The sequence below is a fragment of the Tamandua tetradactyla genome, chromosome 5, assembly GCF_023851605.1.
Source record: "Tamandua tetradactyla isolate mTamTet1 chromosome 5, mTamTet1.pri, whole genome shotgun sequence".
In the NCBI taxonomy this organism is placed as follows: Eukaryota; Metazoa; Chordata; class Mammalia; order Pilosa; family Myrmecophagidae; genus Tamandua; species Tamandua tetradactyla.
Window position 1 is genome coordinate 66,322,747 of NC_135331.1, and position 13,441 is coordinate 66,336,187.

Here is a 13,441-nt window from a genome sequence, read left to right on the forward strand (position 1 = left end):
TGATATTTTTAAACCATGAGCATTAGATTTTTGGCTTCAGGGGAAATGAACAGTTCACGGTTCTAGCAGTAGCCATTCCAGATCATAGGCAACGTGCTTGTTCACTGGAGGAAAGACCAATAATAATTTCCTTAAGTAAAGAGATTAGAGTTTAGATAAATCCAAAGCTTTTTCTGTTCTTAAAATCTCATTTCCGGAGCTGTATATGCCCCCCACCCAACTCATTTCATTGATCCTCTAGAAACAAACTGTGGCTGCACAGGTTGGCTTTGCACACATATGCAGCCAGCAAACTAGAACAACTGGCAAATGTTAGTTAATGGTTTATTAACAAAATCTTAGATGCTAAATCAAGACAATCTACAATCCCATCTGTTAACTATGTGTTACCAGGTCCAAGTTAAGGGAAGGCTAGCTTTATTTACTTTATTTTACTTTTTACCAGTGATGAAGATCAAAAGCCATTATTTCATTTCAGAATATGTGGCCCAGACCACTTGCCATGGGTTGCTCTGATCATGTCACCTGTCTTCTCTCCCTAGTCTTGTGAAAAGTTCCTCTGAAGAGAAGCTATGAGCCTTGTGCAAAAGAGCTGTAGTTTCTAGGAGAACATTTAGAGACTGGTGCCTTGAGGTTGCCTCTCTTAAAATCCTGCCAAGCCTAAGGGCTTCATTCTGTGACAATACGTGCAAAGATTGATCTGGAGCAATTTAGAAAATCTTAATCTACGTCTCCTGTGAGTTTGGGCTATGGTTCTCTTTACCTGAGAGTTCCCACTGAGATGAATCAAGGAGAATGAAAAAAAAAAACAACTAATAATCGAAATAAGGCTACTTTTAGTTATATGTTCATCAATGTTCACATCATCCTAAAATTTCAAAAGAGACCTGGTGGCAAATTTTCACAGTAGTATCTGATTCAGATGTCAAAGTTGGAAGGAGAGACAAAAGATTGCATATACCTTTTAAAATAAGAAAAGCATATCATTGCCTCCTGGTAATACATGTACCTACCAGACATGTTCCCATTCTCATGCTTTTTTAGGTGTCTGTCTAGGTTGGTTTGCTGGCCAAAACACCTGTCACACAGGTGACACTTAAACGGCTTCTCCTTATTGTGGATGTTCCGAACATGCCGCTGCAAGTTAGAAGATATGCTAAAGGATCTGTCACAGTATTTGCATCTGAAAAATAAATATAGAGAAAATATTTTCAAGCCAATCAAGACATCTTTCTCAAGATTAGTAAATCAGATATTGAAATTTATCATCCACAAAATAACATAGTAGAAGAAAGGCAAAATACTATACACACTGTCAGATTAGTTTCAGGAGGCTTTGATTGCTTTAAAGGTTTTCATGATTTTTATGAAGACAGAAAAAACCATGATTTTTATGAAGACAATGACATGATTTGATAGCTCCAGAATTTGATAGGGTAATTAACTCTGATATTTTAAATAAACTTCACATAAAATTAAGGACATTAAGAAGCAATGGTATTATTTTATCTTCTGCTCAGTACAATACAATTAAATACTTTGTGAATAAACAGGAAACAAACTCACATATTCTTCAAATAAGGTAAAAAAAAAATCTTTTAAAGTCAAATCGCAGAGTCTGATTAAATCATTACTTAATAAATCCATTTTCTAGATTGCTAACTTTAAAAGAAATTCCATTAACTTCCCCAAAATGGCAATAAATACTTCAAACTTTTAAAACTGAGGAAATGTGAATAGTTTATTCTAACACAAAGACACTGATTTTCATAATCTATCATGAGTAAGGGTCTACAAAGCCTTCATTGTGTTAGTCTTTAAACTTCTACAGAAGCAAGTGAAGAGTGCCACCAAATTTTCCTTTTGGAATAAAAACAAAGGTCTTCATTAACCTTTTCTCTTCCTATTTCCCCCCCAAATTTCCATTTCTATTTTTCTTAGAGTCTCTAACAGTTCTGAACCAGGTCAGTTTTACAAGAAGGCATTTAACATTCAATTGGCTAATTGTTTCTGGCTGCCATGTGATAAAAAAACATTAATGACTTCAAAGTTCTCCTTCATTCATAAAATAAGTAAGATCCTCCTCCTCAGCTCTCATGGGTGAGGAAGAAAAGCATTTCTTGCAATTGATGGGGTACCCTCCTCTGGCATTTTTAAGATCAAGATGGCATCATTTGTGCATGTGGGGTTTTTTTTTGTGCTGCCTAGAAGAACAGATTGACTCTCTCCAAATGACTTTCAAGTGAAAATTTCTAAATTAGTGACCAGAGAATTCTTAAATTCCTCTTCCATGGGTGAGCGCACCCTTCCCCTCCCACCTCGGAACGCAGATGCAGAGAACGGACGTGGTTCGAGTGCTCTAGATCAGAAACCACCCGCTCTGCTCACGCCACTTGGGAGCACATGGCTGTCTCTTTGTGACGCCGGGAGTCCAATCAGTTCAGTGGGACAAATAAAGCTGTCAGGCTAAGTATTTTGGCAGAGTATCAATAAACCAATTCAAGGATTGATTTAATAACTCCATCAAAACAAATAAAAAAAAACTTTTGGCAAAACAATGTTCTTTAACTTATCCCACTTATAATATTCATTAAATTGTGTGACATGTGTCAAACCCCACATGGTCAAAATATCGTAACCTCTGCTTTTCAAAAAAAAAAAAAAGAAAATACTCTGAATCAGAGCCTTCTCTACAAGAACTTTGTAGACTCCTAAGGCCCAACACAGTGAGTACCAGGGTACAATGAATATGTCAGATTATACAAAGCAGACCAATGCAGGAAATGCTCATCAAGGAAACTTATACTCCCAACAATCACCTTAGAAAAATGTTCACACAAACATATGCTGATCCAACACTTTAGAACAATTTTTACTCAAAAACATTTTCTATACAAATAACGAAGACAAGCAATTTTTTCTTTCACATGTTTCCAACTTTCTGCTTCTAAGCAAAAGGGCTGTTCTAAATCTAGTAAACATCATCTTCTCTACTATAAATCATATTGGCCAATAAGTAAGTTCTAAGAAATGACCAGCAGCTTTGTATCTTCCCTCTGCTAATGCTCTGGCCAAAAAAAATTGAGTGCCCTAAATAAGAAACCATTCCATTCCATTCCAAATAAATTAGCAGGTGATTAAGAGGCATCTCAAATCAGAGTCCAGGTTCTGGGAAATTTAAAAACGAACATATAATCACAAGCAATATAGTTAAGCTTTCCTAGATGCTAGATGTAGTCACAGAGGCCGATGGAGACTTTGAGATCATGGTATAAGACAAACATCTCGAAGGGGATTGAGAGTAGAGTTAAAACCTGGGTTTTGGTTCTGGAAATATTAGTACCAGATCCCAGAGAAGGCAATTAGCATCTCTAGATCTGAGTTTTTCATTTGTACAATAGAGGGGCTGGGCAAATTATTGTTTAAGATCTACTGCTACAGCAAAATTCTGGCTTGTTTTTTTAAAAATACATGTACAATAATAGCACCATTTATAGGGGACAATAAAACCATTGAATTCAGATACAAAGAAAGAGTAAAATGAACATGACATCATAGTTGCCTACCAGGACCCTTTGCCATGGACTGCGCAGGCAAGTCTCTCCTCCTTAGGGGGTAAACCACTGCAGCAGAATTCTTGGGAAACTAAATTTTCTCTAGAAGGAAAATCACCTAGCACTTCCCACTAGTGCATCTCTGTCTGAGACCTATTATATCAAATGCATTTTATAACATAAAAAGTAGAGCTATCATCAATGATGAATGACTTATAAATCACATAGGGAAGCAAAGAGTTTGAGAAAATATTCTATTATTTTCTGAATTTAGGTCCCTCCAGTTTTCTCCTAAAATTTTTCCATTATTTTTAATCACCTGGACATTGGTCTGCCCGTTTTCTTATTCTTCAAGTAAAAACACCTTAGAACCTGATATATAATTGGTTTATTTTAGCAAAAAAGTAAGCATTCAGACAAAACTAATTTTATACCTATACAATGCATAAAACTATCAATGCAGAACAAAATTATAACATTTAAGATAAATAACATTCCTGAGCTCAAGAAACATAGTACCTTACACTGTCTGCAAGGTATTGTAGATTATATTTTTAAACTGGAAGAGGGAATGTTGGCTATTTTCACTCATTAGTCAACAATAATATAGACATAAAAATCAGGTATGTCCCATACATATATGGTTAAGTTGAATTTAATAGAGTGAACCAAGAGGTACTTTAGGAAATTATTCATGGAATTGTCCCTCTTCCTATAACATACTATATTTGTTCTACCTCTAGCTTCACATGTTTTTCTTGGCCCCCAGGTTGTTCCTTAAACCTGCTATTGGGACCTGTGGACATTGGCTTAACTGTCCTAGGAAAACAAAGCTAAATACGGGTCATTAACTCCTAGCGGAGATATAATGATTGTCAATTAAAATAGCATAATTATTGAAAAGAGAGCATCAAAACGATAAAATAATTTGTTAAATGGCTAACATTTCTGCACCACTTCCTCTGCACTAGACACAGTGCTAAGGGCCTCGTAGGAATGAAAATGAACGTCATAATACCTCTGGGAGGAAGGGTCTGTATCTATTCACTTTGTGCAGATAAAGAAATAGTTCCGCTCAGAGAGGCTGAAAATGTGCCCACCGTCACAATGCTAGAAGGTCATAGAGACACGATTTAATACTAAGCCTCAAGTTCCACCATCTTGCTAAAATAAATATATTAATAATAATTAAATTAGTTAATATTTGTCGAATACTTATGCACCAAGTGCCAGGTGCTCTGCCAGCAGCATCATTTTTCAAAGTTTTTAAATAATCACCTAATAGGAGAGATGTTAGCAAGTTGGTCTTTATAGGCAGGGCAGCCGAGCCTCAGGTTAATTAACTTGCCCCAAACCAGCAAAACAATGGCCGTTCTGGATTTCAAATCCAGGTAATTTGGACTCCATCATTCCCTGCGATAACACCCAGGGCACCCAGTGACATATTAGTAAGCTATTTATTTGAATAGAACTTTTAAGCTGATATTAGGACGCCTGAATAAGGAGTAGGAAGCACTGTTAAAGAAACTAGGAATCTTCTCATTTTTATCCAAGCCATTAGTTAATTCTTCCTTGATTTCAAATTGAACATACTTTCAAACAACGCACAAGACTAGCCTCCTTTAAAATTATTTCCACAAGTCCACTTTAACTATCACAATATTTATCAAGATAATTTAGCCAAGAAACATTTTCAAACCTGTAAGGTTGCTCTCCTGTGTGAGTTCTCAAGTGCCGTGTTAGGTTTGCAGATCTCGGAAAAATCTTGCCACAATATCTGTTATGAAAAGATGTTTATAAGGGAAAGTCAGCAAAGTTGACTTTATTTCACTCAAGCTGCATAAGGAGCCAGATGCATTTTCCTGGTTTAATTAATACTGTATGGAACTCACATGTCTTTGGTATTTAAAATGTGCAACAAAGCCATTCTCTTGATATAAATAACTCTACAAACAAAGACTGTCTTATGAAATTTGGTTGAATTTGCTCGTGCATAAGCAAGCAATTTATGAAAACAGACTTTAGTTTTGATGACCCCCACCCTCCTCTTTTATTAACTTGGTATCTGTACTTTTCACAAAAACTGAAACAGAAAGAGGATGAAAAAAAATGACAGAGTTTGTGATTCTGGGTTGATGTAAACAGATTTCAAATGTTTCAACTCATTTTACATGTCAGCCCAGTGACAACTCTTTGTACATTGAGTGGTATCAGATCAGACAAGATTCTGAGACCTCATCCATCAAGGTATGTTCCCATGAAAGCTTTTTCTGGAACAAAAGTGACATGCTTTCCAAAGAGCAGATAAATTGATACGTCTGTGTCAGATGCCACAAATTCTGAAGATAATTCAGAAAGTATAAGCACAATTTGTAAAAAATAAGACAAAAACAAAACCAAAAATCCAAAAGATAAAACAAGTTCTCCCATACTATTACAGAGAAACAAGGTATTTATTAACTAGCTTTTTTTTACCTGTCAACCTTAGTTGTCCTTCATTTATTGCCCTTATTCCATGCCCTAGCTATGAATAAATGTATGCATGAGGACAGTAGTATTATATCCTTAGGCAAAAATAATTAACTGTGAAGAAAATTCATAAATATCAAAGTGATGAGGAACTGAGACAAGTAGATAGTATTTGGACTGTTTCCAGTATCATTCATCAAAACCAAATGGCCTGTGTAAAATTCCTCATTTAATAATAATTTTTTAAAACCACTATTTTTATATTTCATTAAATAAAGAGTACTTTGAAGTGCCTGCGATCTATCATGGTTGCTATTAATCATCTAATCAAGAATAATTTCCAAAACAAACAGCAGAGCCTTTTGAAATCAGAGAAGGACTTTGGGAAAGGCAGCCGGGATGAACTTGGCAGTCACCTGCAGGTGTAGCGCTCCTTCCCCTTCCTCAGGAGGTTGTCTGGCAGGGTGCTGGGGGGCGCCCTGAAGTTGAACATGGAGGGGACGGACTGCAGCAGCTCACTGGCCTCAGGTTTCAGGGCACTGAAGCTCTCTAGCTTCTCCGCCATGTTTTCAATAGCTGACATCTGCAAGGCAAAAGGACAAGACCATGAAGGGGCTCATATCTTTTTTTTTTTTTCTGTGATAATCTCTGACAAACCAAGAATGTCACTTAAAGGAAAGCATCAAATCTGCTGAATGCAATGGATTACAGAAGGAGGAGGTGGTGGCCCAATATTAAATAAACTGCTAGAGAAAGGACTGATTTTGAAAACAGCAACAGTACTAGAAAATCTATAAAATGCTGGATAAACTTTTTTCCTAAGACCTCAGTTAGACTATTTTATAACAATCTGATATACAACTGAGCAATGAAATACACAGGAGAGCTAATGGAAACCCCCCAAATTAAATTTTTCTTAACTTAAGTGAGAGTATTATTACTCAGTTATGGACAGCAATGGTAAACTGGGAAATATAGAGAAAGGTCAACTATGCCTCACCTAGCTGATGAAAATCACAGGAGCCATGGAATCCCACGAAAAGAACACATGGCATGAAAGAATCTTAATTAAATGTTCCAAAGTTACAGCTTATGCCAAATGTGTGTTATCCAGAAAGAAAAAAATTAAAATGTACAAGAGGTATATTGCCTAAAACTATAACAAGATCAGGAGTTACTAGCTTTTTAAATGGGCATTTAAAGAATTTTGATGAATTATTAATTTGTTCTAGACAAAGACTGAGTTGAAATAGCCATTCCTAATAAACTATATAGCTTCATGCAATATAACTTAACATGTGCATTACAAGAAAAGAAGTTAGTGTAACCATACTCTTAGAGAAAAATTCTTAAAGAAAATCCTGCCTGATTCTTCCCCTCTAACAGCATAATTTATTTTGTTTACAATCTTTAAGTTTCATCCTCCCGACACACGTATTTGAAAGAGCAACAATAACAGAGTGGTATTGACTTTGGAAATTAGTTTTGGTCCTCAATGTTCAGTTACAAAGTGACTCTCCCCTTTTCTTTGATACTCCCCAAATGGTAGGTTTCCTCAGTGCTCGCATTTTATTCAGAAGTTGCTTACTACTGAATTTTTAAGAAGAAGTGAACTTCAGGCTATCTTGTTAAATTAATGCATCCATTATATATTTGGTTTTGAGGGAACTATGCCACTGGAGACGTCAAACAACTGTTAAGTGTGTGTTTGCACTCTGCAGACACTCAGTATGTTTCTCAGTGATCCAGGATGGTAGACTAGAAGACTCCATGCAAGGAGTGAGATGATAACAATTCCAAATTCCAGCAACTGGTCAACCCGACAGGCTGACTCGCACTGAGACAGCAGGACAAAGATGGAAGTCTAATATACAGTGCTCCACACAAAAAATAAAAGGCAACATTTTCTAGTTAAAAGAACAATTAACAAAAAATGTATTCTGCGTACATACAGGTGGACAGAATGCCATCAGCTTCTTAAAATAGAGTAAAATTTTAGAGGGTCCCAAACATGACTCTCTGCTTACAATGGGAATATTGTATGCCTGATTCTTCAAATGACTATTCATGTTCTACTTAGCTCGCTTTCTTCTCCCTTTAGCCTGGAGCCTGCCCTCTCATTTCATGCCCCGGACTCCTAATGCTGGCAACAAATTGCAACGTACAGGGTACCACTGCCAATTTGCCAAATGTCTTTCATCAAACACGTTGCAAAAAAATCTCAGAGGAAAGTCAAGATACATTTACTTGTCAGACGACAAATGTGAACGCATTGGGAGGCAGCAGGGGCTGTAAGCTCAGGGGTTTGATTCATAATCACTCAGCTGCTAAAACATTCTCCACAGATGCAAGTGGACAGCACATTTGTCACTATGAAGGATTTTGACATCTACTGATCACAGGGCAGAGATATGGAATGATGCGGCTGCTCAGAGAGGTTGGAGGAAATTCTGTCTCCATAGAATAGAGTCATTATCCCCCTCTAGCTAGAGCATTAGCATTTTCATATTACTTTGGTTTTTATTTATTAAAAGTCAATCCAGAAATATTTTATGATACTATTTTATTTGCAGTTATTCCTCTAATTGTTCCTTGCAGAAAATCATTTTACTATTCGACCCACCATGGAATAAATTGTTTGAGTGAAAAATGAACTCTGGCCTTCAAGCTGATTAGCAGTAACAAGCAAGGGTAAGGGTCATGATCGCATATATTTATTGGGAAGGATAGTAAGTGCATGGGTGATGATTATAAATGTTTTATTTATGTACATTTAATATTTGAGTACAGCTTCATTATCTAGTGGTTTTAAATCATCTGAGCGTCCGCCCTGCTGACACACTCAGATTCCTGTGGTAATACATTGTAGAGAAACACTTTTCCTTTTACATAGAAAAGAGCTTACTCATGACTACTGTTATTCTCGACTTTCATCTTGAGCAATATAAACTATAAGTCCTTCAAGTTATTTAAGAGCAATTGGCTGTGGAGAAATGTGTCTTGCTTTAGTAGCTGCTAATAGCTCCTTTTGAAGAAAGATCACTGTGATTACTTTACCTCAAACTGTTTCGATTTGGGGAAACCATCAAGAAATGAGAAAATATATTAGGGGCTTGATGACTACATAACGATGTCTTTAAAGATAATAGGAAAAAGCATAAGGGTTACTCAAGTGCCTCTCCTGTAAGCCACCCCTCTCTTTGGCTTCTGGTGTCAAATGAAAAGAGAATTACATTGGGGTGGGGAAAAGGTAGGTGGGAAGTGAGCTGAAGGTAGTTATTAACACAACCTTCTACACACACACCATACACTTTCTGCCCAGTTAGAAACCACTGAAACAACATAAAAGTTATCATTAAATCCTTCCTTTCATCTTCATAAGATCTGCTCTCCTAGCACTTTGCCTCAGCTGGAAAGAGTAAGTTTCTTCCAGTAGGGCAGATAGAAGCGACTTAGACATCTGCCAGTTGGGGAAGCTTAACAACACTGGAACCATCATCAGCCATAAGTCTCTAGTTTAGATTAAGGCCTTGGTTTAAGATGAGCTGTGGCTGTCAAAAGCTCCAGTTGCTTTGCAGTCTGGGCTGAATCACATGCTGCTCCTCCAGAGGTAACATATTTTTTACAGGAGAAGTAGTAGGTTTTGACATTCATTTTAAAATTTGACTTGATATTTTCAAATCAAGATAAATTGGGATAAACAGAATGGAACCTAGCTATACGTTTTTTCTGTTACTAAAAACCCAATGAAGAGGCCTTGTATACTACTGTGGATAAGAAATTTGCTGAGAATGGGAAAAAAAGGGGAAAAAGTTAGTTCATACATTTTAGAAATGTATTGCCATGTGACCCATCAATGTCATAGGCTAATCTCAGATCAGTAAATGTCAGGCTTTTTTCTATGGAATAGTAATTTTTATTTATACATAATAGTTGTCGATAGTATCTGCAGCCAGATGTCTGGAAGAGGAAGTCATTTCAACCCCCTTGCGGTCCCCAAGAGGCTATTAACTTTATACTGACGTAAACGAATATTTAGACACAACTCCCTAGCTCCTACCAAAAAACATAGCTATCTTTCTAGGCAAATAAAGTATTTTTAAAACATTTCAGCAGGCAAGATATAATCAACTGTGTCCTAAGCATTCAGCTTAACATTTATTATCTGGCAGTCAATAATTGATGACATAAAGAAGTTTCTCATTAAAACTATTAGAGTGACAACCTGATTATATGAAATGATATGTCCAATGGCACCATGAATTATGAAACCTAATGTTTGACCAATTAGATTACACATCCATTTATCATTAAAAAAACTAACTTTTCATAAATAACCTAAGATGGGAAAGTTTGTAGATTTGCTACTTTTCTATATTTATTCACTTGGTAATCTTGAGAAAGCTCAAAATCATGGTCATTTAGAGGAGAAGTAAATATTTTTTTTACAGTTATCTCATTCATGCATCACATTTAGCCCCCCAAATTATAAGCATATATCTTTATTACTTCCCATGAATATCTATAGGTCACAATACAAATATAAATTACAGCTCTGAAAAAATCTGTGATTTAGCAGAACGGGCATGTGTATAATTCATCGCAATGGCAGGTGCCAGGCTGCTGCATTATAAGGAAAGGGCATCTAATGCAAAACCTGAATTGGCCTAGTAAGCTGGTAGGTAGGAGAGGACATTTAGGTAAGAGGGATAACATCATAAGCTTCAAGCAGCTATCAACATTAGCTACCGCCAAGTAATATGCACCTTAGAAAGAATGAGGACCACAAGGCATGAAGTTCAAGAGAAAACAAGAAATGTAGGGCAGAAAAATCAAAGAACAATCCCATTTACTGCACAACTTTGCCTAACGTAGTATCTGTTTGTCTCTCTCTTTTTCTCAATTTCTCACTCCTGAAACACTTTAGAAATAAATGAATTTATCCTCCAAAGTCTATCAGAAGAGAAAAATCACAATTCATCACATATTCCACAGAAGAGGTAAAATGGAGGAATTTCTGGAAGAGAAAGGCTAATATCAGACAAAGGACGTAGGTAAGTCCTTAAAGTGCTCCATCTGAAAATAATTTTTACGTAACTAATATTATAGCTTTAGAAAAACAGCTGAACTACATCCCAAATTCTGTTCATTCCTCAGAAATTAGCAGGGTTTTGAATGAAGAAGACTATGGAGAGAAGTAAAAGCACATAACACTTAAAAGCAATTCTGTGACATATTTTATTCCCACTGACCCAAGGTTTGTTTGGGGGTGAAAACTAAATAAACAGTATTCTTTGTTTCCTGCATGTCTTCTCCAATAAAAATTAAAAGCTGTCCCCTAGTATCATTAACTGACAACTAGCTGTATCTGGAAATAGTAACTGAAAGTGGAGGAAGTGGGACCTGATGTTAAAAGATCCATTCACTAGTTAGCTATGGATTTTTAAACATTTAGTCTTACTTTTCCAAATAGCCAGAACCAATTTCTGCCCTGGGATATATGGATATGAATTCCAATGTCAGTTTGTGCCTACATATATTCAGGTTTTATCCTTTAGAAGGCTTTATCAAAAGCATCTTTAACATGCTGATACAGGCTCCCCCAAATAATGACTGTTTCCACTTAGTGACCCATGTCGAAGCCTCTTTTCACAACATGCTCCCAGGTGCCCAGAAAGGGTTCCACATCAAGATATAATTATGTGGAATGGGTCAGATTTATAGAATACACTCCTTTCTGTAAACAATATGTAGCACACTAAATGCCCAATTATAAATGAAAGTATTATGCAGCTTAACAAGGCTGGAAAACTATCTGCTCAAGTCATAACATTCAGTGGAGGAGGGCTCAGAATTCCTTATGTTGGTACAGCATTGTAGAGTATAAGTTGTTTTCTTTTTAATGCTACATTATTTTAGTCAAAAATGTAAGTAGGAAACTTACCCAAGTTCTCTGATCAGGCAGTTGGAACTGGGAGCAAAATTGAAACAAAAACAAAAAATTACTTCTATGCCGGTATCTTTATTGCAATCTATCCTTTGAGAAATTAGCATTTATACAAACGTAGTAAATTTTGTTTATCATGTAACTGTACCTTGAGTAAAAGCTTTAGAAGTGAAAGTTAAATATTTTTATAACACTGGTGAGTTTCCTCTATATACCTAAATTAACTTTTAGAATCAAGGTTATAAACCAGAATATTCTTTTTCTCCAAGAAAGTTACTTAAATGCTACCTGCCACCAAATCTTAATTATCCACGTGATGCTTCCTTTTTATTTATTACTTGCTGCAAAGCAATATTCCTCAATTTTACTTCAATATCAAAATGATAATTTCCTTTAATTTTTCACAAAACCTGGTCTTTTGCATTTTTATAATATTACTAACATTATTAGTTAACCCAACATCTTGTTCGGTTAAAGGAGCTGTATCTTGCTCTTAGAAGTCTGGGAATCTTTAATAAGGAAGGTGCATAGTTTTTAAAGAATGAAATGTGTATCACAGAATAAATCTAACAACAAGAAACATGTTGAATGTACAACAGAAGATGAAGGACAAAAGATTTAAGTGATCTTCACATCAGCAGATAAGTGATAACTTGGGAAAAGACTGTCACTTATTCTCAGTCCCTTGGAACACAGTAACAGGAATGGCAGACACTTTGCAAGAAAAAAGAAATGAATGAATAAGAGACAGAAACATAAGTAAAAGAGTCTTTGTTGCAGATGTACACAAAGCCAGGCATTTAGAAATACAATATATAAATGAACAAACATAGTACTAAAATTATAGGAAAATCAAACTAAGGAATAATAACCAGTTTTACGATAAGTGTAATTGCCAAATGATTTCTATAGTAGTTCAAATAAGCTATCCATGTGAATGCAAAGTATCCAAGATAGAAATCAGTAAAATGGACATTCTGGAGATCACACAGTAATCACTCCATCTTACCTATATGTGGTCCTCATCTTCTTTTCAAAGGTATAATCTTGTGGTTCTAAGGTACCACAGATCATTTTAAACCACATATCCAGGGACAACTTCTACAGTGCGTATTTCTGTCTTATAGTAAGCTAACTTATTTATAGAATGACAACAGAAGGCTAAATTTGTCCTCTAGTGGCCCTACTAAGACGAAGATACTTCCTCAAGAGCTGAACTAAGAAAGGAGTTTAGGTCCTGAAAAGGATTAAAACACCAGCATTTATCTTTTACTTTGGGTGTATGTGTTTCTGTATCTTTTAAATATCTTGAGAAGAATTGAATATACATATGTATTAGCATTCCAAAAAGCAATAAGATGGCCTAATAATCCTTCAATAAAACTGCAAACCATTTACTGAGGTGTCCATCTACCATTAGCTAAGATCATAGACTAGATGGGATGTGCTGGATAGAATACAAACATCTTCT

At 35.9% G+C, this 13,441-nt stretch overlaps 1 protein-coding gene across 13 annotated transcripts in view; it reads right to left on the bottom strand.

Annotated features, from left to right (window-relative positions):
* Positions 1-13,441, bottom strand: part of MECOM (MDS1 and EVI1 complex locus) — a 573,761-nt gene that overhangs the window by 13,181 nt on the left and 547,139 nt on the right. For 10 of the 13 annotated variants that reach the window (XM_077160971.1, XM_077160970.1, XM_077160977.1 and 7 more), the window contains 4 exons: positions 11,968-11,994; positions 6,440-6,606; positions 5,254-5,331; positions 1,014-1,183 (listed from right to left, as the gene is read on the bottom strand). In XM_077160971.1, the coding sequence (XP_077017086.1) occupies positions 1,014-1,183; positions 5,254-5,331; positions 6,440-6,606; positions 11,968-11,994 (442 nt within the window). The remainder of the gene's footprint in view (positions 1-1,013; positions 1,184-5,253; positions 5,332-6,439; positions 6,607-11,967; positions 11,995-13,441) is intronic. The other 3 variants (XM_077160972.1, XM_077160981.1, XM_077160969.1) reach the window with 1 other exon arrangement.